The 20,491-nt window shown below is 31.6% G+C and overlaps 3 protein-coding genes across 10 annotated transcripts; 1 reads left to right on the forward strand and 2 right to left on the reverse strand.

The window, feature by feature from the left end:
* Positions 1–305: 305 nt before the first annotated feature.
* LOC122571565 (exportin-1) lies at positions 306–8,982 on the reverse strand. 6 transcript variants are annotated; one of them, XM_043735526.1, is made up of 14 exons: positions 8,824–8,982; positions 7,525–7,759; positions 7,247–7,441; positions 6,826–7,176; positions 6,036–6,755; positions 5,712–5,946; positions 5,464–5,627; positions 5,197–5,331; positions 4,966–5,109; positions 4,746–4,892; positions 4,409–4,657; positions 4,073–4,325; positions 3,740–3,990; positions 306–3,629 (listed from the first exon to the last, which is right to left on the reverse strand). In XM_043735526.1, the coding sequence occupies exons 2-14, from the start codon at positions 7,720–7,722 to the stop codon at positions 3,483–3,485; spliced, it is 3,189 nt and encodes a 1,062-aa protein (XP_043591461.1). In that variant the 5' UTR covers positions 7,723–7,759; positions 8,824–8,982; the 3' UTR covers positions 306–3,482. The 6 variants fall into 6 exon arrangements, with proteins under 6 accessions (XP_043591461.1, XP_043591442.1, XP_043591436.1 ...); XM_043735507.1 differs by having other exon boundaries at positions 7,525–7,755; positions 8,710–8,982; XM_043735501.1 differs by having other exon boundaries at positions 8,710–8,982.
* A 194-nt stretch (positions 8,983–9,176) lies between these two features.
* Positions 9,177–15,453, forward strand: LOC122571535 (rab3 GTPase-activating protein non-catalytic subunit). Of its 3 annotated transcripts, none has more exons than XM_043735411.1 (19): positions 9,177–9,586; positions 9,655–9,762; positions 9,896–9,977; positions 10,076–10,202; positions 10,311–10,512; positions 10,591–10,918; positions 11,116–11,559; positions 11,638–12,017; positions 12,111–12,476; positions 12,545–12,745; positions 12,826–13,207; positions 13,267–13,361; positions 13,436–13,687; positions 13,770–13,943; positions 14,026–14,207; positions 14,286–14,507; positions 14,591–14,881; positions 14,965–15,117; positions 15,207–15,453. In XM_043735411.1, exons 1-19 carry the CDS (start codon positions 9,502–9,504, stop codon positions 15,357–15,359), a joined length of 4,227 nt encoding a protein of 1,408 aa, XP_043591346.1. In that variant the 5' UTR covers positions 9,177–9,501; the 3' UTR covers positions 15,360–15,453. The 3 variants fall into 3 exon arrangements, with proteins under 3 accessions (XP_043591346.1, XP_043591351.1, XP_043591357.1); XM_043735416.1 differs by having other exon boundaries at positions 11,782–12,017; XM_043735422.1 differs by lacking the exon at positions 9,177–9,586 and having other exon boundaries at positions 10,066–10,202.
* Positions 15,441–19,712, reverse strand: LOC122571714 (acylphosphatase-2). The gene is made up of 3 exons (XM_043735778.1): positions 19,477–19,712; positions 18,778–18,904; positions 15,441–16,031 (listed from the first exon to the last, which is right to left on the reverse strand). The coding sequence occupies exons 1-3, from the start codon at positions 19,547–19,549 to the stop codon at positions 15,917–15,919; spliced, it is 315 nt and encodes a 104-aa protein (XP_043591713.1). The 5' UTR covers positions 19,550–19,712; the 3' UTR covers positions 15,441–15,916.
* Between the last annotated feature and the right edge of the window lie 779 nt (positions 19,713–20,491).

Consider the following 20,491-nt stretch of genomic DNA (forward strand, 5'->3'; position numbering starts at 1 on the left):
AAATTTATATCTTAAGACAAAATTTGAATTTTACAATTAGTAACTGTTATGAAATTATTTTAACTGGTTACTGCTTAATTATGCAGTACGATTGCTATGAAACTATATTACTATAAAAAGCAAAATACCCAGACTGTCTAATTTTTATAAATTCAGTCGTAACATTTTCCTATACGCCTTCGACTAAATAACGGTTACTAATTCATATCTTTAAAAAGTAAAAGATCAATATTGAAAATCAATATTAGAGAAACAAAATTTTAGCTATTCATATATCATAATCCTACCGGAAATATTAAGCATCGTTATAGTGGCATTCTTTATTTTATTAGTAAGTATTATTAAACTCTTTACATATTTTTGTCGTTATAATGAATAACTGATAGAACTCTTAACTTATGCATCCACTCATTCAAACACGCGTGATGGACCATTCCGTAATTACGTACTCAGTACTCACAACTATGTCACATGATCCTTGATAACTTATAAGATTAATGTCATCGTACAACAGCTTACAAAATTTAGTTTCTAATTCCTCTTCAGGTCAAATGAAATTCTAGAGAGAGAACAAGAGACTTGTCTTGCAATCAATTACTTTCTGATATAAAATTGTGTTATCTCTATACTGTAATGATAAACATAAGTTTCTTTTTTAAATTACTTCTATTTGTGGTGTATCAACACAAAAAGAAACATATCTTCTCAAACATTTCGAGCACTTAAAAAACCCTTATTACAGAATTCTTATATTTAAAACTCTGAATGATAAATTTGTATAGCACACACAATAAAACTTCATACTATATAGTTCTTACAATTGTCTAATTCATCCTTCAAATATTATTCACGAATTCTCAATCTTATTGTGACTAATTTAGAAAGATAACGAATTGTTCATTTTCCTTACTCATGTCTGAAATTACCTTTCTTAATCGACCGAATATTGTTATATATAACAGAAAAGATATATCATTTTTTGAACCTTAGCTGTACTTATTTACGTCCAAAATTACTTATACTGTAAAAACTTGTTAAATTTAGGATTCTCGTATAACAAACGAACAGTTTATAAAACATTGAGTTGCAGCTTTATTTTAGATACCATTATTACTTTGATATCTTACGACTTTTAAGCACTTTCCTCATTACACGTAATCTTATCACATACAACTATGTATGACTAAATACAATCTGTAACTTATTACATCTATCCATACAAATAATTTCTTTTGTGATAAATCTTTACAAGGTATATCACAAATCGTTTGAAAATGCCATTAAACTTTTTTTTGTTTGTTTGTTTGTTTCCTTGCAATACCGGTTGCAAATAAATACAGCCTACTAATAAAGAATGACATCAAGTGGCATTGATTTTCTTTCCCCGATCCTTCTGCTGGAGTAATAGCGGCTTATCTTGAGACCCGAGTCGCATAGTATCAAATGTAATGGCTTCAGGGTTCCAAGTAGAGCTACCGTCGTTCGATTCATTCATATGATACAAATCGTTTACGTTTTTATTCAAATGCAGTAACGGTATTATTATATTCTTGCCATGACGCTCTTTTATCTTTTCATCGCTCATTTCAGAGAAAAGTGCGGCATGAGCAGTAAATATATTCATAATGATCGTGTTATCCTCGACAAAAACAATTTTGTAATAAAAATTTTAAATCGTATATCATAAGAAATAATTCTTAATTCGCGAACAGAATCAAACACGTTTTACATTCTCTTTTGTATCATATTTTCACATAAACGGTTTTTTCTTCTTTTTTGTAATTTTTTTTTTTTACGAAATTTATTTAGAATTTTTGTCTACCTTCACAGTTTCTATAGGTCATGTACCAATTTTTACATTATTAAGTTGTTACCATGCATTATGATTATTTATGACTTGTAAGACCAAGCACCTGTAGCATTGATTGTGGTGGAGGCAAGCTCGAACGCGTGTACGCGCGCGCAATACGAAAATTTCTCTCTTTTTTCCTCGAGAATTTTATTCGATCTTTTAATAAATTTAAAAATGATCATTTACCCCAATCGTTCACTACTACGATATGGTAACAGTCGGTTATATTTGTAAGTTAATAATTCACTTCAAGAACTTTTCTTGCAACATTATACGTATAAGAAAAATACTTTATATTATTCGTTATTTAAGTCTGAACAAAAATGTAATGTTTTCAATTTTATATAATACTATCAGTAGTTAACATTTTTTTTAAAGAAGTTGCATTTAAAAGTTTGTTAATGCAACAGCCATGAAATAGAAGTAGAAGTAGACCCATAAATAAAATTTTGTATAAACAAAAAATAAATGTTAGAAACCTTTCCCCCAGACAATGTTATTTAAACTACCTATAAACTATTTTCATTGCTAAAGTACTAGAACAAAAAAAAAAAAAAAAAAGAAACAAGTATTTATGCACTGAGAGAAAATTTTTAAATATACACATATGTGTATATACATACATACATATATATATATACATATATACATATATGTATATTTTTCATTTACTTATCATAGTTAAATACAACAAAAATTAATTAGTTCATCCAGAACATATTTATCGTTGAAGAGTAGGGAATATCAGAAAAGTGAAATTTAAACAAATGCTATATACGACATGTAGTTTTTAATTTACAAAATTTCTCTGTATGATTTGCAGATCATATATATTTATATACTATGTACCTATATATCTATATATGGTAATATTAATAGCATTATCATACAACTTTATGCAAACACACACATATACGTGTAACATCCTCTAAATTTGCTTTAACAATACTATTTTATGTATAATATGAATTAAATATCATATCTGAAATCCAATTTAGTTTAGAAAATGATTTTACTTACATGTATACCTTAGAATGTAGCACACTCACCAATATCAAATATCGCATGGTTGCTCCTTATTATTATAACAAGATTATTTAATTTTATTAAATGTTATTTAATAGTTGACATTAAAATTTATGTAATGATATCGATAAAAAACATATATAGAAACAAATATAATTTTTTAATTCCTTTATATAGGACGTGTTTTAATGTAAATCAAAATTTTAGCATACACATTTATTACTGCATCAGTACCAAATAACGCTTTTGGGAAACATCTTTATTAAAGAAATATTTGTTAAGACCACTAAATATCAATGTATAAATGTTATTTTATTCGCTACATAAAATAGTATTGCTCAGCATGCATTCACCTGTTACTCATAACAGAAGTTTCAATTCTTTTAAAATTGTATAACAGACAATCAGCGCGTTTCGGGCTTACCTCCTTTACAAGAATGTTATATTGTAAACTTGGCTTTAAAAAGTATGTAATGTATATCCATCTTGATGGCAGCTGTGGTACATGTGGGAAACATCGCAGATCAAAGGATAGAATAGTCTGTGTAACAGAATGTTTCTTATTGAGATGTACAGAAAGCAGTTAACGAAGATGACTGGTAATTCAGTCCTGCATCTCTTCTGGTATTTCGTGAGGATTAAGTATTCCTGGTACTGCCATTTGCTGTAACCTCTTTTCTTCTTGTGCCAATCGTAATGCAGTTTCTCTCTCTTCGAGATACAGATCTGAGTCGTCTTCGCCGGTGTACTCCTTTAGAAAACAATTTATTTATCCAATTATATATTTGTACTTAATTATTGTATGAATATAAACAAGGAATCATAAACAGGAAATATCATGCATAAAATAGCAACACTCACTCTAATTTCAACGAGGAAATCTCTAAGATGTTCTTTGAATGCTGGGATATCTTGATTAAGATTAAATAAACCTTGTACAGTTATTTTAATCTGATTATCAGTTAAATGTGGAAATGCTGTTTTAAGCAATCTTGCAACAAATTCTTGAACATATAATGTGTTATCTGGTACAGGTCCCAGTGGAACTTTGATTCGCCCAAGTTCAACCAATGAAAACATGTATGCCAGAATTGTAGCATGCATATTAAGGCCTAAATGATTATAACAGAAACGAAATTAATTATATCAAAATAAACTTTAATAATCATATTGGTATTGTTTATATGTACATACCTGCTATGTGTGATGAATCTGTAACTACACTGAATATATGTTGCAGGATATCTGTAAAGTATGTCTGATAGAAGTTTTGAGCATCGGGAGCAGAAATTTCAATATTTTGTAAAAGTTGATACAATATTTGTAACCCTATATCTGCAACATTCCTCATTGTATGCTTGAAAGCCCAGATTATAGAATCAAGTACAAGCTTAAATTGTGCTGGTGGAATTATAAGAAATGCAGAGAAACAAGAAACATTCACTTCCTAAAATATAAAAATGTTCAAACTGTAATATTTAAATTACATAACAAAACGATTTGTAAGTAATGAATATTACATATTGTTACCTGTAAAAGTAAAAAGAAATTCGTTCTATGTTCCGGAAATTCTTCAAAATCCTTATTTATCATTTCTAAAGTACATTCAAACACAGCATCAAATATTTTGGGTATTTCACTGGTAATGTAACATTCCAATTTATTCACGATAGTGGCTATAGCACTTAGCACTTCTGGTTCTCGAGCACAATGAACATTTGTTTTTTGATAGTCCAATAAGACGGCATCCAATAAAGGTGGTAAAAAGCTATCTAAGACCTGATCATGATATATACAATAAATTAAATTGTTTCGATAATACTAACAATCTTTAGAATATATAACCATTAGATTAATGAAATTCTACCATTTGACGATCAGTTGTTCTGCTGACCCATTCTGAGATCAATTTTAATGTTTCCTTTTTCACTACTCTCATACTTTTAATTAAAGATTGCTCCATTACTACCTCACCATTCAAAGCTATTGCAGCACTTATATTCTCACTCATAACCTGAAAAAGATGGTTAAACGCTAATATATATATATTTAAGTGTTCAATAAATTATTAAACAGCATTAATATACCTTATAAACGTTCAACATATCTAAATATATTCTTCCTAACTGTATCACGTATGGATGACCAAGTGCTTTACAAGCCCTTACATTTGTTTTCAAAATACTAGTAAGTTGTTTGATAGCTTCTTGATCTTTTAATACATCTACATTCTTAAATAAAATATTTTTATTAAGTTAAGCAAGAATTAATTAGAAGAACATTAACTTATAAAGTGTTTCTGATTTTTTAATATTTACTTTAGATGCTTGACTTATTATGTCATCCCACACTTGATTTGGTAAAAGCATATATCGTTCTATTAATTCTTCTTGCATTACTGTGTCTGTCTGTGCAAATATCATATACCCAACCGCTTCATAAAATGTATGTACCTATATTATAGCATGAACATGTAAATAAAAAGAAAGTTGTATACAATATACGTATCATCAATAAATATATTGAAAAATTTTTGCATGTAACATATATAACATAATTATTTCGTATGTTTTCAGTGATTTTACCTGTTGTGTTTGAAGATCACAAATGATACTACTAATAGTAGAAAGGATTTCTTCAATAAATGGTACCAATTCTCCTGTTTGTGGTGTAACAAAATGTCGCCTACATTTCAATGCTATTTTTATAAATGTATCACAGGCCATATCTTGTACACCATCATGAGTTTCTGTAAGAATATTTAAATCACTTAATATATTTTTGTATTGAATCTATAATGTTGTGGAATCGTTATACGATGTAGTATCCATACCATGCATAAATTCAAATAGTTTATTTACAACAGTCTTCAAAAATTTCCAATGCGCTCTGAGAAATCTTGGATATTGCCCAACTACATACATAATATTACTAGCAATAATAGCTTTATTATCTTTTCCTTTCTTTTGTTCACAAAGACCAAGAAGATCTTTGATAACAGTTACCAAAAATCGCTTTTCATCTTCTTCATGCATTGCACCAGAAATGCTGCCTATTGCCCAGCATAACTAATAAAAAAAAAAAAAAATTGAAACTGTTAGTATACCTTGGTATTTTTACTATGAATGCTATAATAACATCTTAAGCATATGTTTACCGCATTGAGATTTTTCCAAGACCATTCTGTTCCATTTACTTGGTTTTGTAGCTTCTCTGTCATTATTCTTTCAGTATCCATATAGTCAAGATGAGTAAGATACACAAGAGTTTCTCTCATATTTTTATATAAATTAATAGAATCAGTGTCTTTCATAAATTCCCTAACAACTTCTCCATTTTCATTTTCTACAACAAGAACTTCTTCTGGTTTAGCCATTCTGCTGATCATGATATATCGTACTTTAGTTAAAACAGGGCAAAAGAATAATCTCCTAGACGGGACAGTCATATTTTTAGCCATAAATAACGGCGTTTGGGGGGCAAAAGGACTTGCTTTATATAAATCCATTGCTAGTGCATTCCAATATTCCAAACAGATCTTAAATATTTCAACTTCTTCAACCTCAGAAATTAAAACAAGGTAGTGCAATGCTTTGAGTAGTAATTCATTTAATTGTTTTCTTTCTATAAAATACCCATGTTCTTTTAGGTACGTGCAAAGCAATATAGCTAAATTCTGAATAAAATTTTGTTCTTGATCTCCACCAGCTGCATATGCCTCGCGTATATTTGTATCAAGGGGTAGAATCTGTTCTAACTGTCGCATTACATTAACAAAAAACATTACGAATACGTCTTCATAATTTGTTACTGTAACACCAGCGATTTCAGTCAAGCATTTTAGTGTAATGTTTCTGAATATGGGTACATTTAAGAACTGTAAAGAAAATAATAAAAATACTATAATATTACACAACAAATGTTAATAAAAAACATGTTATATTTACCTTGAATACTAAAGTATTGATTAATTTTGTTTCAAAAATATATCCCAAAGGAATCCAATTTAAAAACCTTAAAAGAGTTTCTAATGTAACTGCCACCAATTGAACATTTTGTGAATTATCCAATACAAACTGACAGAGATGAAAAATATGTGAGAATTCACTGCACATTGTATCTTTCAAATGTTTTGCTTTTGTTTGTGTCATTTGTCCACTAGAAAAGTCAAATACTTCTTCTGATAATAATTTTAAAATAGCCATATTGTTTTGACAAAGACTTTCATTTGTTTTACTTGCTCCAACAATGTCACCAATGAAGGATTCCCAATTTTTTGGCCATTCACGTTTTAAAACCTGTAATAGATGTGGTTTATTAAAATGAAATTTAAACAGTATCTACATTCTTGTAACTTTAATTACTTACCTGAACTAAAATCATATTAAGTTTATTAAGATAAACTTTTGAAGCCTCCATTGTTTCTGGATCACTGCTTGTCTTTATGATAAGACCTACAATATATTTTTTTATACCCTCGCACTGATTTCGTGGTAATGCTTTCCATCGTGTCTTTATAACTTGTTCCAATATTTGTAGAGCATAATACTTTGTTTGTTGGTTCTGTACACATATAATTATACATAAATTAAATAACTCTCTACATATTTTTAAGAAATATTAGCTTTAATCAAAGAAATCCTTGCCTGTGAATATTCTAGAATAGTATCTACACGGGTCCATGCGTTTGGATGTTCTTTAAGTGTAGTTAATACTTCTTGTGCAACTCTCTGTTGCTCACCTATCCCAGTGTACATACAACCTACTATGTTATCAAGAAGTGTTATATCTAGCTTTTGATTGAAATCCAAAAGCTTAGATGCTTGTTCTGCTAACGTTGCCATCGTTTATTGTAAATTATCCAATTTTCATACACTCTATCTGAAAATAATTAAATTTGATATATTTATATGACTTATTAAAACCAGATATATACTGCATCAATAAGACACAAATATTACAAGACATCACGTTTCCAAAAACGGGCTATCTTATTCCACAAATTAATGAATAGTTAAAAAAGCATAACTTAGTACAAAGTGAAAAATAATTTTAGTATTAAGTTCAAAAGTATACATAATAACATAAACAATACTAACATTTACTGTTAATAGACAATGTACATGAAAAGAAAGTGTGTTTCTCTTTTTAATATTTCATTATTTTTGGCAAAATGCTTGTCATATGTTGTTAGAATTTTACAGGCAGGAGTATTAGAATCCTATAGAAGATTGTATTATTAAGTACTATTGTTTTGCTTCTATGTGAAAACCAGTTATTTCTACTTATAAACAAGTCAAGTATACTGAAAGAATAGAACGTAATGTAAATAATGAAACTAAACAGAAGCAATAATAAAAAGGAAATCATTGTTAACGTGTAGCGAGGGAGGTCACCGCACTGCGACCGCTCGACCTAACCTACATTTGACAATCGCAAATAAGGTTATGTGAAAATTTATTGTGCGTAATGTTTGAAAATTTAGTGTAAAATGTATTTCATTTAATACATTCAATCAAGCAGAAATAAATACTGATAGAGGTGTAAAATATTAATAACAGATCATTGGAATTTGTAGATTTTTGTTATCCGGGTGCACTTTACTCATTGCGTCGTTGTTCAACGAATAAAGTTATCGTAAACGGCGTTTGCACATACCGTATCAACTCCCACACATAGATTCTCAATTCGTAGGTAAAAAACACACGTTTCACACGAGTAATCACAATCTCTCGCAGTAAATCACAATCAGAAAAAGGCCAAACACACAACCGCTGATTCCCGCGCGCGACCAATTTCGTTCCTCGTTTCACAGACTCGCTGTTCCTCACCGTCTCTTTCTCTCTCTATCTTTCGCACGTTCTCTCGCTCGTCACTCCTGCCTCTGCTCCGTTTGCGACGATCGCCAGTGAAGAGAGCTCCACTCATAAATGTACGATACCCACCGAGGCCGTTCTTCGTCGTAACTATGTTTCTTAAATCTCATACAGAATTTCTTCGTTTTCCCCCCACATTCAATGAGAAATGTGTAAAATGGCAGCTTTACGTTGTCCTTAAATCCAACCTACAGATTTTCGAAAATAATAACAAAATGGCTGAACACGTTACGCGGACCATTGCGGAGAAACGAACATTTTCATTGGTCCTAACGATCTGTTTTGTCCAATCAGAAAAACTCTAGCGACTGTTTCTAAACGTCACAAATTACGTCACGTGATGTCATGCAACACGTGTTCTCCATTTTGACTTAAAATTTGGTATGAATAACGTTTCATATGAATGGTTAATGCGCATCTACATTTTGCTTCTTAGCTAAAGTTGTCAATCCATGTTGACGTTTACGTATTTTTGATTTTTCGATATTCATAACGCATTATTAATGCAATAAGAACGGTGACATTTTATTGAATGTTTATTTACCACGAAATGTGAAGTCTTAGATGAAGAATCTCTGCGATTACTATCCTATTCGCAAGCATATGACAGTTTGTGGTTTATTATCTTATTGTGAAGTGTCTCTATCAAAATTTCAATATTCTAATCACCTGAGTAGCATTTGTAATATTAGAGTGATCAAAGTTTGAAATTATTCAAAACAGGCATATTAATGTAATTGATTAGATATGTCTTGTCAAATAAAGGGAATTGCAAATCTAACCAATACAAGCAATATTAAAGAATTACTTTTTGGAGATTCTACTAGAAGACGTGAGTTACTGTATTCTTTTGTTTTGTCTCCTAAAGGAATGGTAAATGTCAGTGTCAACATTTTTTAGATGACATTCCACAAGATGAATTACCACTACAAGACTGTTTTATATCATTATCATCAACTGGAGATGTTCTTGCTATGGCAAATAATACAAAGATGATTATATTAATCTGTATGTCTCATATTATTGAATTTTAAATAGTATATTTCTACTATGTAATTTGTATATAACTTGTTTAAAAATGACAGTATATTGAACATAGAATATTTAATTATTTATAATTAATATAATAATTTCATATTAGCAAGGTGGGATTCATTAGAACCAGATGAAGCAAAAAATAAATTTCATATGATATGGTATGGTGAAGTTGCAAAAAAAGATAAGTAAGTCTTTGTTATAATAGTGTTATATTAATTTTTATATCTTTTTACTATGATAAATTTCTTTGAAAATATGTCCATATATTGAAAGTGTTTTTTAGTGAATGGATAACATCTGTAATCTGTTTACCATTATTGTCATTGGGAAAAGCTAGCAGCGGCACTAATCCAGATTGGACGTGTATTATAGTTGGTTTTAATACTGGTTTTATCAAGTTTTACACAGAAGTAAGTCAAGTTTAACTACATGTGTGATGATCATTCAGAAAATGTAATCCTTACAGTTAAACTAAATTATAATAGAGATGAATATAGAGTTATTTATTTTTTATTTAGACAGGCGCATTATTATTTGGAGAACAATTGCATAATGAACCAGTTGTGGGATTAAAATGTCAATCTTTTCGTTCGCCTAAACACGTAGGTGATATCGGTTTGGCTGAAGAAGTTCATGTGACATATAATAGTGTTGTGTGTGTGTTGCAAGGTTTTCCCTTGTTTTCCACATTAAGAGCATGTAGGAATTATTTAGCTAGAGGTATAGAAATCAAAATTATGTTATTATTCTATTGAAATTTAATATTTATAATAATATGTTTTTTTTTTTTACTTAAAGTTCAAGCAAACTGTGATGACCTACCACCTATTACAAATTTATCATATAAGAAATGGGGTTATAAGAGCCAAGATATTGTAAACGATTCAGAAGTAATTGGTACTACTTCTGTAAATAGCTTTGATCATCTAATGACAGCTTCAATTTGCGGTGGATATAACGCATCTTATAGATCTAGTGCACCACAGCATAATTTAGTTCTTGTAACTGGTAAACGTCCATTTGTTGGTTTTCATTATGCCTTAGAAGGTGGTTCAGCTCCAGTTCTATCAGATGTTGCAATAGCAATGGCCAGCAAACTAGCAAATGCTATTGGAACTGCTGTTCCGTAAGTGTTGCATAATAAATTCATGTTATGCATTTATTGTCAAAAGGATGTATCATCTGCAAGAAGAGATATAGTTAAACTACATGAATATCACATACAATGTTTTAATAATTGAAATTTTAATTGTTAATCATGTCATTATAGATAGAGAGAGTTTTGCAATTATATATCATTTCTTTACTATTCTTTCTGTTTAGTTGGCTTCCTCTCAATTGGGGAAATTCAAAACATCAGGCATCGCTCGAAGCATCAAAAACTAGTACTCATGAACCGGTTGAACCAATGACTTGTAGGTTTGGCTTAAGTGATGTTATGAGAGAGGGTTATTCGATAATATCCAGTCCGAATAAAGCACTGTCAGTAATATTAGATGCAATGGGCAGAGTATTATTAGTAGATAACAGATATTGCATAGCTACAAGAATGTGGAAAGGTTATAGAGATGCACAATGTGGTTGGATTGAAGTGGAGGAAGAAAAACATTCTGGAATGCACAAAGCATTTACTAAGTTTAAACAGACTCCACAATTGCGTTCTGCTTTCTTTTTAGTTATTTATGCTCCAAAAAAAGGTGTAATAGACATATGGAGTACTCAACAAGGTCCTAAAATTACTACATTTACTGCTAGTAAACATGGACGGTGAGTAACTCTCTTTCTTAGACATTTCTATTGGCAACTGATGTAAAATTATTGGTTTAAGTGAGTGTTATTGTATAGATTACTTTATATCAATTATGGTCTTCTTGGTGTAAATGATAATGTACATCTATCAAAAAATAAACCACAATATTCGTGTGTATTTATGGATCCACTTGGAGGTTTGAAGGAAATTACAGTACCATTTCATTTTGCTCTTAATAGTAAAAATGGGAAGAGAGCGCGTGATATACATATACTTAAAAAATTGAAAACATTTTTACGAGAAGAAGATTTTGAACATGAGAAATTAATATCAGAAATTGAGAGTGTTTGTTCAGATTTGAAGAGTAACGAAATAAAAGTACAAACATTGGAAATGTTAATGTCAAATAAAAATATTATTCCTGATGCTTTACTCGCAGCTACAAATTGTTTTATCAAAAAGCTAGATGAATATGGTACGTACATATTTATTATTAATACATAGTTCAAGGTTTCATTCTGCTAAACTGTTATTTGAAATAATAAACACAATAAGTTTTATATTACAGAAAAAGAAGAAATGGAACCTACAACAAAAACACTTTATTTATTAACAACACAGTTGCAGCAAATAATTCATTTTTATAAGCATATTAAATCTCAGTTTGATACACCAGAGTATAATGTTTCTATAGATGATAATAATACAAGTTTACCTTTGACTTTGTTAACTACTGAGAAAGAAGTGCACAGAATTTTTGAATTGTTTAATAAAGTAAATAGTTACACGTGTTCAGATTCTAGCACAGAATGTAGAGTAAAATTTAAAGAGGATGGGAGAATATTTTTAGATTTTTTATCTTGTTTCGAGTTTGGAACGTCAGGATTTATAGATATTAAAAAAGACATAAAACCAGAAAAAGAACATCAGATTTGTAAGTATTTTAGTATATAATTATAGAAATATGTATTTTATTATTAATAATTGGGCTTTTTTTTTTAGCTCAATTAATGTATAAAGGCTGCGTATATTCGTATGATAGAATTGAGACATGGAAAGAAGTCGCTAAGAGTAGTAACATTCAACCATTTGTTTTCATGAAATTTGCTTTAATATACTGGCTCAATAAGAAACGGGACGTATCTTTAGAACTAGAACTAAAACAATTTACGCAGCTCTTAAATGTTATTTGCTCAATAGCCAGTAAGTTCGGAGAATATATATCGTTAATAAGTCTAAATTCTTGTTTTCATAAAATAAACCTTATTTCTATACCTATATAGGTGTTAAAGAGATATGTGCAGAATATAATGAAATATCTTTATGGTGGAAAAAGGTTCGTAATATTCTTTTGGATTCAACAAATCCATTTAATGCACTTACTGCTGCTTTGATGTGCAGAGATGTTGCAATGTCTGTAGAAAAGTATAGAGAAAAGTGCAATAACAAAACTGAGGATAATAATGTTCAAGAAGAAAAAGGTATCAAAAATGAGAATGATTTGAAAGAGACAAAGCAGCATCAAGATTCTGTTAACGATTTAAAATCAGACGATGAAGCGTATAACTTGACAAATGAATGGGAAGATATTACTAAAGATACTTGTCAATTTACATTGCTTATTGGAAATCTTGAGGATATTGCGATTTTAGATGCTATTGTAAGGTAATTAATAATGAAATTTGTTTTTAAGTATCACAATGCTTATAAGATTTTAATTTCAGCCAAGAACCTCCATCAGATACTACAACGCAATTTTTTGCACTACCATTTGTAAAATTTGATATATCTTTAGGATCTGTTCTGTCAAAAGGGAAAGGTACTGTATCGTTGTAGTTACATGTTATAATACTGTCAAAGAACGTATTTTTTATCTTATATCATTATAATCAGGTTCTGTATCGGAGATAGTTGCAAAATGGATTACTTCTACGGGTATTGATCCTTCTCAATTAGTAGATACAACAGATACGGAATTCGATCACACACGACCAACAAATGATTCTTTGGAAACGCTGAATTCTTCCGACGAAATTTGTAACGCCGATGATGTTTCACAATCTAACGTAGAAAAGCCTCTTTCAGAATCTCTTGATACAGAAAGTGAAGAGAAAGATAGTACAAATGCTAATATATGTATTTTAGGTAAAGAAAAATAGCATCTTTATATTAACATTTTTTAATGGTCTTTTAGATTGTATTATGCATTTTTCTTTTTGATTTTCAGAAAGAATTAAATTATTAAAAGGTCATTTTCCATACAGTTTGACAACTAGTGTTCTGCTAGCTAATATCTGTTGGGAATTTGCTATGTCGTGGAATAAAGATATTTCGCAATTGAAGTCGCTCGAAGCTGCATTATGTGTTTTACGACAAATACCAATGAAACGTATGAGGCATGGTGAGAGAGGATTCTGGAAATTATTCATTTTATATATTATACGTTTTTGTCATTTTGTAAATAAATTTTACACCTTTGTTAGGTGTTTGTTGCTTATTATGGTCAGTTCAAATAAAAAAACGAATGGAAGCAGTTGCAAAATTAATTAATAAGCTTGGAAAACTGCCAAAAGAGAGATTGTGTATGCAGGAAATCGGTTTATCCGATACACAAGCAGTTATATTTCTACAAGATTGCGTCACATTTTTAGAAATATTCATCGATGTAAGTTTTTGATAGATCAATGCTTTGTGTAATTAAAAGTTAATTAAAGCGATATAAATATACTTTATGCCATCCTAGTCTGAAATGCTCGAAGTAGGACAGAATATTGTAATTAAATCAGAAGAACTATGGGAAGTATGCACTTCCGGCCCACAACCCTTTGCTGCATTAGCTATTTCTCAAGCACCCGCTTGGTACGATCTAATCATGTTACATCTACAATTAGCTAACGTCTTACATATGATAGCGCATTTTAATTTGAAAGTTCTAAAACCATTAAATAATTTGTTTGATTCTGTGGTGAGTAAATCAAAAAAAGTATTGTTTACGAAATTTACATCTATATTTATGATTTCTATGCACGCTGAATTCTAAATATATAGGTACAGCCATACTTCTTCCAATCAATGGCAGACAAAGTAATGTTAACATGGTACAGAGACGATAAAAGAGATAATTTAAGAACCATATTTTTATGCAGAATAATTAATGCATCAATGGATTTTATCCATCAAGAAACAATAGATGGTAAAATAAGTAGTTCGATGCAAGCTATTCAATGGATGAGTAAGTGTCAAACATTAGCATCTATTTGGAAAATAAGTAACGATGAACTAAGGATACATCAAGTTTGTCAATTATATGTGATTGGTTTTGACCGACTAGCAGAGGAAGTAAGTATAAGCAGAATTACAATTTAATATATTCGTACATATAGCATACTACAGAATAGGAAACATTTGTCATTTTGAGATAGGTTGTTACAGCTGTAAACGATGTTGAGAAATTAGCAGAAGATCTTCTGCCGATTGCTGGAAGAAGAATGATGGCATATCTTTCAAAATCACCTGATCTTTTAGAGGAAGTTTCTCGTATAAGTCCAACTCTTACTAAATACTTGGAAAGTCTTGTAAGTTCTACATATCATAAAATTTATTGCGAACATTTTATTCTTAATAAATTTTAATATTAGTATACAAATGAGATTACTATTTTTAGGATGTGCCGGACGTAATTAACACGAATTGCTCGAACGATGACACTATTGAATTGATACGACGAGTCTCGAGACATTTGCCCGAAACACACTCTAATTATCATCTTGCGCAATTAATGTTAGATGCGGTGTTTATTTACGAGGGAACGACATGATACTCAGATATTTAAATAAAATTAAGATATTTAAGTAAATTAATTTGTTGTAGGGAATGAGTATAATAAATTTATCTGTGCTTTCTGTTTTTAATCCGTTGTATTGAATTTGATGTTTTAAGTAAATATAAAATATATTTGACATGTATCATTAACATCCCGTTACATCAGTGGTGCTTGAAACATTGAGATATAACACAGAGATATTTGATCACAACGAACTGTGACATAAATATGCATGTATGTTTATATGTCACATATGACGAATTAAAGGACAAATATTCTATAACTCTATGTATTTTTATTTCATTTGTTTTTCATTAAAAATAACTGGATATTTAATCATTTCAAATGATACATCTTACAATTATTAAAATATCTTGTAATTCAATACTTTCAATACTTTGAACTATATGTTTTCATAAAGAATCACTTAATTATTTAAGCTTTTTAATTGTTCAAAATATACCGGTGCTTGTTGTTACCTTTGGTGCCTTAAAGTACATTTTTTCGATTTAACTTCCAAAGAAATGTGTCATTGAAAAGAAACAGTTTAATTAAAAACGTATTGCAAATCCCTTGTATTGTAGCCTACTAATGCCTTCCCAATTTGTAAATTCACAGCGATCAATCTGACTACCTGGACTTCCAACATTCGTTAGCCATTGTGACCTGAAATAAGAAAACCAATTATAGTAGGAAAACGGGTTATCATATATTTACATAATTTGTGATACAATTAGAAACTGTTGTTTAAATTACTAATGAGGAGATTTACGTAATTTCTTCTCTTAACATTTACAATTTGGCAATGCTGGCTGCAACTTATTTACAAACAGGTGACAGATATCCGATTGTATTTCCGCTTGACATTTTTGTTTTTATTGTCTATTATTAGTTTTATGATGTTTGCGTATTTTACGACGATATTACGATTTTATCACTATGCAATTCTTCTCGTCAAAGGAGAAGAGAAAACGAGTCTCGCTCTACTATTTTCGAAACAAAAGTCTATGTAAAAATTAAATTTTTAAATTAAAAACGATGAATTGAATTAAATTTATGACAACTGAATTTAACCTCAATATTTATCGCGCAAAGTATTTACGAAATATTAGCGTACGCAAGTTTAGATTATTCATTAATAAAGCCTTAATATCATCCGTTCTCTACACGCGTTGAAATCACTGCAGTGTTCATTTCCGCGTCTCTTTCATAGAATGTTGAATTTGCAAAATTTCATCATCAAGCTATTTTAGATCGACAAAATAATTTACGATCGCGTAAAGTTTATTAATAAATTAATCGTCGAATAGGAGTGAATTAAATGCGCAAATTGTATACGCAACTATCTTCGATAGTGACGAGTATAGTTTCGCACACTTCGCAATTATAATTAGCGGCTAATCAGACCGAGTTCAGATATTTTAAGCGACTCTATCGAAGTAGGATCTTTAAAGTCGATCAGCTGTCTCGCGACAACAACAGTGACGAGCCATTGGCGCATTGACGATCCGATCTATCATCGATATTCTGAATTCAGCATTTCGCTCGTGAAACATTTACAATGATTACACAGTGAAAGATTTATACGAATTCTTGAACTTATCCTTAAACTGAACAAAAGGTTGTTTCATTAAGGAAACAGCTTTATGTTTTTGTTTTCGATTGAAACATGAGCGCACAACGATGTCAATTCAGTGAGATTTTATTATTCGAATCAATTTTATTTCCCTTCTTGGCAAAAGAATTTCCCAATTCATATAAATAACATTCGCGGCATACAAAGACAACGACAAACGAAGAAACAACGTATTTGAAACGAAGTTGCTGGACGAATTCCTTCTGGGGAGAAGCCAGAAATCAATGTTTCGTCCTCGACCGAGCTATTTTCTTTGACTTCAGGTTCACGAGCAGCGGAAATTCGACCGCGAAATCAGTCTCATGACATGTCTCTTAAAGTATATAACTGTTTAATGTCTACGTTCAAGTTTATATTTATTCGTACGACAACAGCAATGTTGTTCGTCCAAGAGAAATAATTTATCTTTCTAGTATCTAGTTTCTTCTCTCTCTCTCTACGCAATTGGCAAAATATATGGATCAGTAGGTCTGGCTCACTTCTCTAAATAACGATTACATCCTTCTCATCTTATTCTTTCTCTGGCGTTCCTTACAAAGAATTCGTTGCTCTTCTTTTATATCCTTATTAAGATGAACGATATCACCGTTGATATAATTTCTCGTCATCGTTGGTCTAATTTGTAAGTGAATTGCAAGTATCATTCAGTTATGATTGTTTCGGTGAAATCAACAGAATCAAACGATTAATACGTCCAATTTTGAGTGTTCTGAGAGAACATACTTCAGATCTGAGTCAGCATGTACTTTTACGGTATGTACGTGGTATCGAATTGAACGTGGGATGTCAATTAAAAATCCCGAAAGTTTGATTAAATAGCTTGCGGAATAATTCATGTATCACTGCCGCGTGTTCTCCATGCAACGAAGATATATTATTTGCCGAAGAATCGTACGCGATAGAAGCGGTTGGTTGACAATAGTCGGAAACCAGAGCGATTCGGCGATAACTCGCGAAGGAAAGAGACAACGACGCGGTCCGCGCTATTATTTCATTAGATCATTATTAAAGTCAGGCCCAACTACCTAATGACCGTTACTCGGCAATTTGCGGCTAAGGTCACGCGATTTTACGGGAGCACTGAATTCGTGAGCTTACGTTAGCGCTCGTGTGTCATCAATTCGCGGAACGAAGGAGAAGATCGGAAGGTGAAAGGAAGAAAAAGACGAAAGAAAGGGAGATCAAGAGTTCGTATTCCTCTACACCTGATGCACAAAACGTTCTACGGAAGGAAGTTTAATTCAGACACTCACGAATTTCTTTTCACGTTTACGATGTCTTACCATGTAATTTCATTCTTTCGAAAATTTAAACTTTAAACCTGGGATTTAAATTGAACGTATGATATTATAACGAAGCTTTTGCATAATATTTGATTGTCATTATTCATTCGTAACTCCAACTGTTTAAACAAACGTTAAACATAACGTTAAGTGTAAGTAATGTTACAAAAGATTACATATTGCGATTATTACTTCGAATAACAAGCATATCAGGGTTAATTCGACGAATTTATTCAGTTGTTCGACAGAACCAACGAACAAACGAAAGGAACGAAGCTCGGTTTTTCCTTCTTTCCACTTGTTTTCTTTCTGAACGCAGCGAAGAAAGCTAAGAGGGGGAATATGCTCTCTGCAAATTTGCCTTATTTTATCTCTCTTTCTTGGTAATCAGAGGAACAGATAAGTTCGAATAAAAATGAACTTTCACATTGTTTACCGATCGGCGCCACCGACGGTTTGTGCAAAAGCTTCGTGACAAGGAATCGCAACTCACATCTGATCGATGAGCGCACGTGGTCCCTGCATTTTTCCAAGTATCGTGCCGGACTTGGTGTTCTTCACCCAGCCGCAAATCCCCAGTTGCTGACATATGTCCCTCACGTACTTTGGGAAATAGACACCTGACGAAAAATATGCACAGTTTGAATTAAAAAGTAACACGATGCGAAAGAATGAAAATACGAGAAACAGATTGCATTAATTTTTAGTTCTATTATACTGTCGTCCCACTAATGTTCCTCATTTGCCGATGTCTCATCGACAATTATTCAATTCAAAGCGAATTAGGCAGTGACAAGTCAAATTTTACAAGAATCTAGATATAACCTTGAACTTCCTTAAGAATATTAACAGCAAAGTAATGAACCAAATTGTCACCATTTGAGGCAACAGAGATCTTTCGAATTCGTTTGTTAGTTGTCTCATTGAACCGAAGAATACGAAGAAAATCCACAAATTTTCTCTCCTCTCCGTATTAATTATCCATTGTCGAAGCGTCTGTTATCTTACAATTGACATATCACTGCGTCCAACACACATTTCTTTCGACCTTGACGTTCTATTCATTCCAAGCCGTGGTCCCCGTAATCGTAGTAAAACAACGCGAGAAATATTCGACGAGAGTTTGGTTTTAAATGAAACAACATTAACCGAATACTCGTCGATCTCCTGGCCAATAAAGCTACACTCTTACCCTGCACCTTGCCAAAGACCTCGAATTCAACGGAAAGTAGAGGTTCATTGCAGAGAGGGTCGTCCGCTGCCATTTTACCAGGCAAAGGGGAAAAGTCGGGTCACCTTAGCTCCACTTCTTCGATTTGTGAAAATTCGAAACGTTCCCGGTACGCGATCAGCATACAGAACACGCTCGTTGCTTGGCGAAGATTTCTTTTCGTTCTCTCTGACGGGCACTCTCTTCACCTTTCGCTGTGATACGACCTACCGACTGATTCTGATCATTGCACCACGGCGTCGCGACGCCTCAAATAGACTCCCCACCATGTCGAGTAGAATCCAATTGCGATCGATCGAAAATCGATCAACCACGACCACTAATCATTGTTGTTACCGATGTGTATCGTCCTTCGACCGTCCACATCTTTTCTCGGGGACCCTTTTCTATATTTTTAACCGCCCTTCGCGTATTTTCTTTTTTAGTCACTCATTCACAGCCGTACGCATAGTCTTCTTGGCAGATCGGCTCACGACTTGCTGGCGTTGCGATTCAATTTGAAAACGATGGAAAGAGGTGGAATTGTTCTGTCAACTTTTTCGTTACGATGAGTGTATAATGATTATTTACCATTATTTATTGATAAAAATTCGTATTTGTCTCTGTATATGTGGTGCCGCAATTAATTCTATAGTATAGGTAAGGTAAGCATCGTAAAAGTGTCATCAGTTTAAATGGTACCGTAATGGAAAGTCCGTTAAAGTCTGTTATAATATAAAGATATAAATAATATAAAGCCGAAGGTTCGTAAGCTTAATCCTTTCTTTTTTATTTCAACGAATGTGGTAAAAGTCGCGTATACGAGCGTATAAATATATATCGTGTGTATATCGTTGCTCCTGTCATATGAAACAGCCTGCAGAATCTTGCGATGGCAATATGCGTGTTTAGAGAACGATGTTCGAGCGTTCGAGCGATAATTAACATTCTGATTCGTCGGCTTTTTTAATCGACCGCGATCGATTCCGGTTTTCTG

This window comes from Bombus pyrosoma, linkage group LG1 (genome assembly GCF_014825855.1).
Source record: "Bombus pyrosoma isolate SC7728 linkage group LG1, ASM1482585v1, whole genome shotgun sequence".
Classification (NCBI taxonomy): Eukaryota; Metazoa; Arthropoda; class Insecta; order Hymenoptera; family Apidae; genus Bombus; species Bombus pyrosoma.

Bases quoted from the DNA above. Each gene is read 5' to 3' on its own strand.
- LOC122571565 (XM_043735526.1), bottom strand. From the start codon at position 7,722: ATGGCAACGTTAGCAGAACAAGCATCTAAGCTTTTGGATTTCAATCAA. The intron at 5,947-6,035 runs GTAAACATATGC...TTTTTTTATTAG, and splicing joins CTTGGAAAAATCTCAATGCG to TTATGCTGGGCAATAGGCAG. The intron at 5,628-5,711 runs GTATGGATACTA...ATATTCTTACAG, and splicing joins ACTATTTGAATTTATGCATG to AAACTCATGATGGTGTACAA.
- LOC122571535 (XM_043735411.1), top strand. From the start codon at position 9,502: ATGTCTTGTCAAATAAAGGGAATTGCAAATCTAACCAATACAAGCAAT. The intron at 9,978-10,075 runs GTAAGTCTTTGT...AGTGTTTTTTAG, and splicing joins GAAGTTGCAAAAAAAGATAA to TGAATGGATAACATCTGTAA. The intron at 13,362-13,435 runs GTACTGTATCGT...CATTATAATCAG, and splicing joins TGTTCTGTCAAAAGGGAAAG to GTTCTGTATCGGAGATAGTT.
- LOC122571714 (XM_043735778.1), bottom strand. From the start codon at position 19,549: ATGGCAGCGGACGACCCTCTCTGCAATGAACCTCTACTTTCCGTTGAA. The intron at 18,905-19,476 runs GTAAGAGTGTAG...ATTTTTCGTCAG, and splicing joins GGTCTTTGGCAAGGTGCAGG to GTGTCTATTTCCCAAAGTAC. The intron at 16,032-18,777 runs GTGAGTTGCGAT...TTCTTATTTCAG, and splicing joins CGTGCGCTCATCGATCAGAT to GTCACAATGGCTAACGAATG.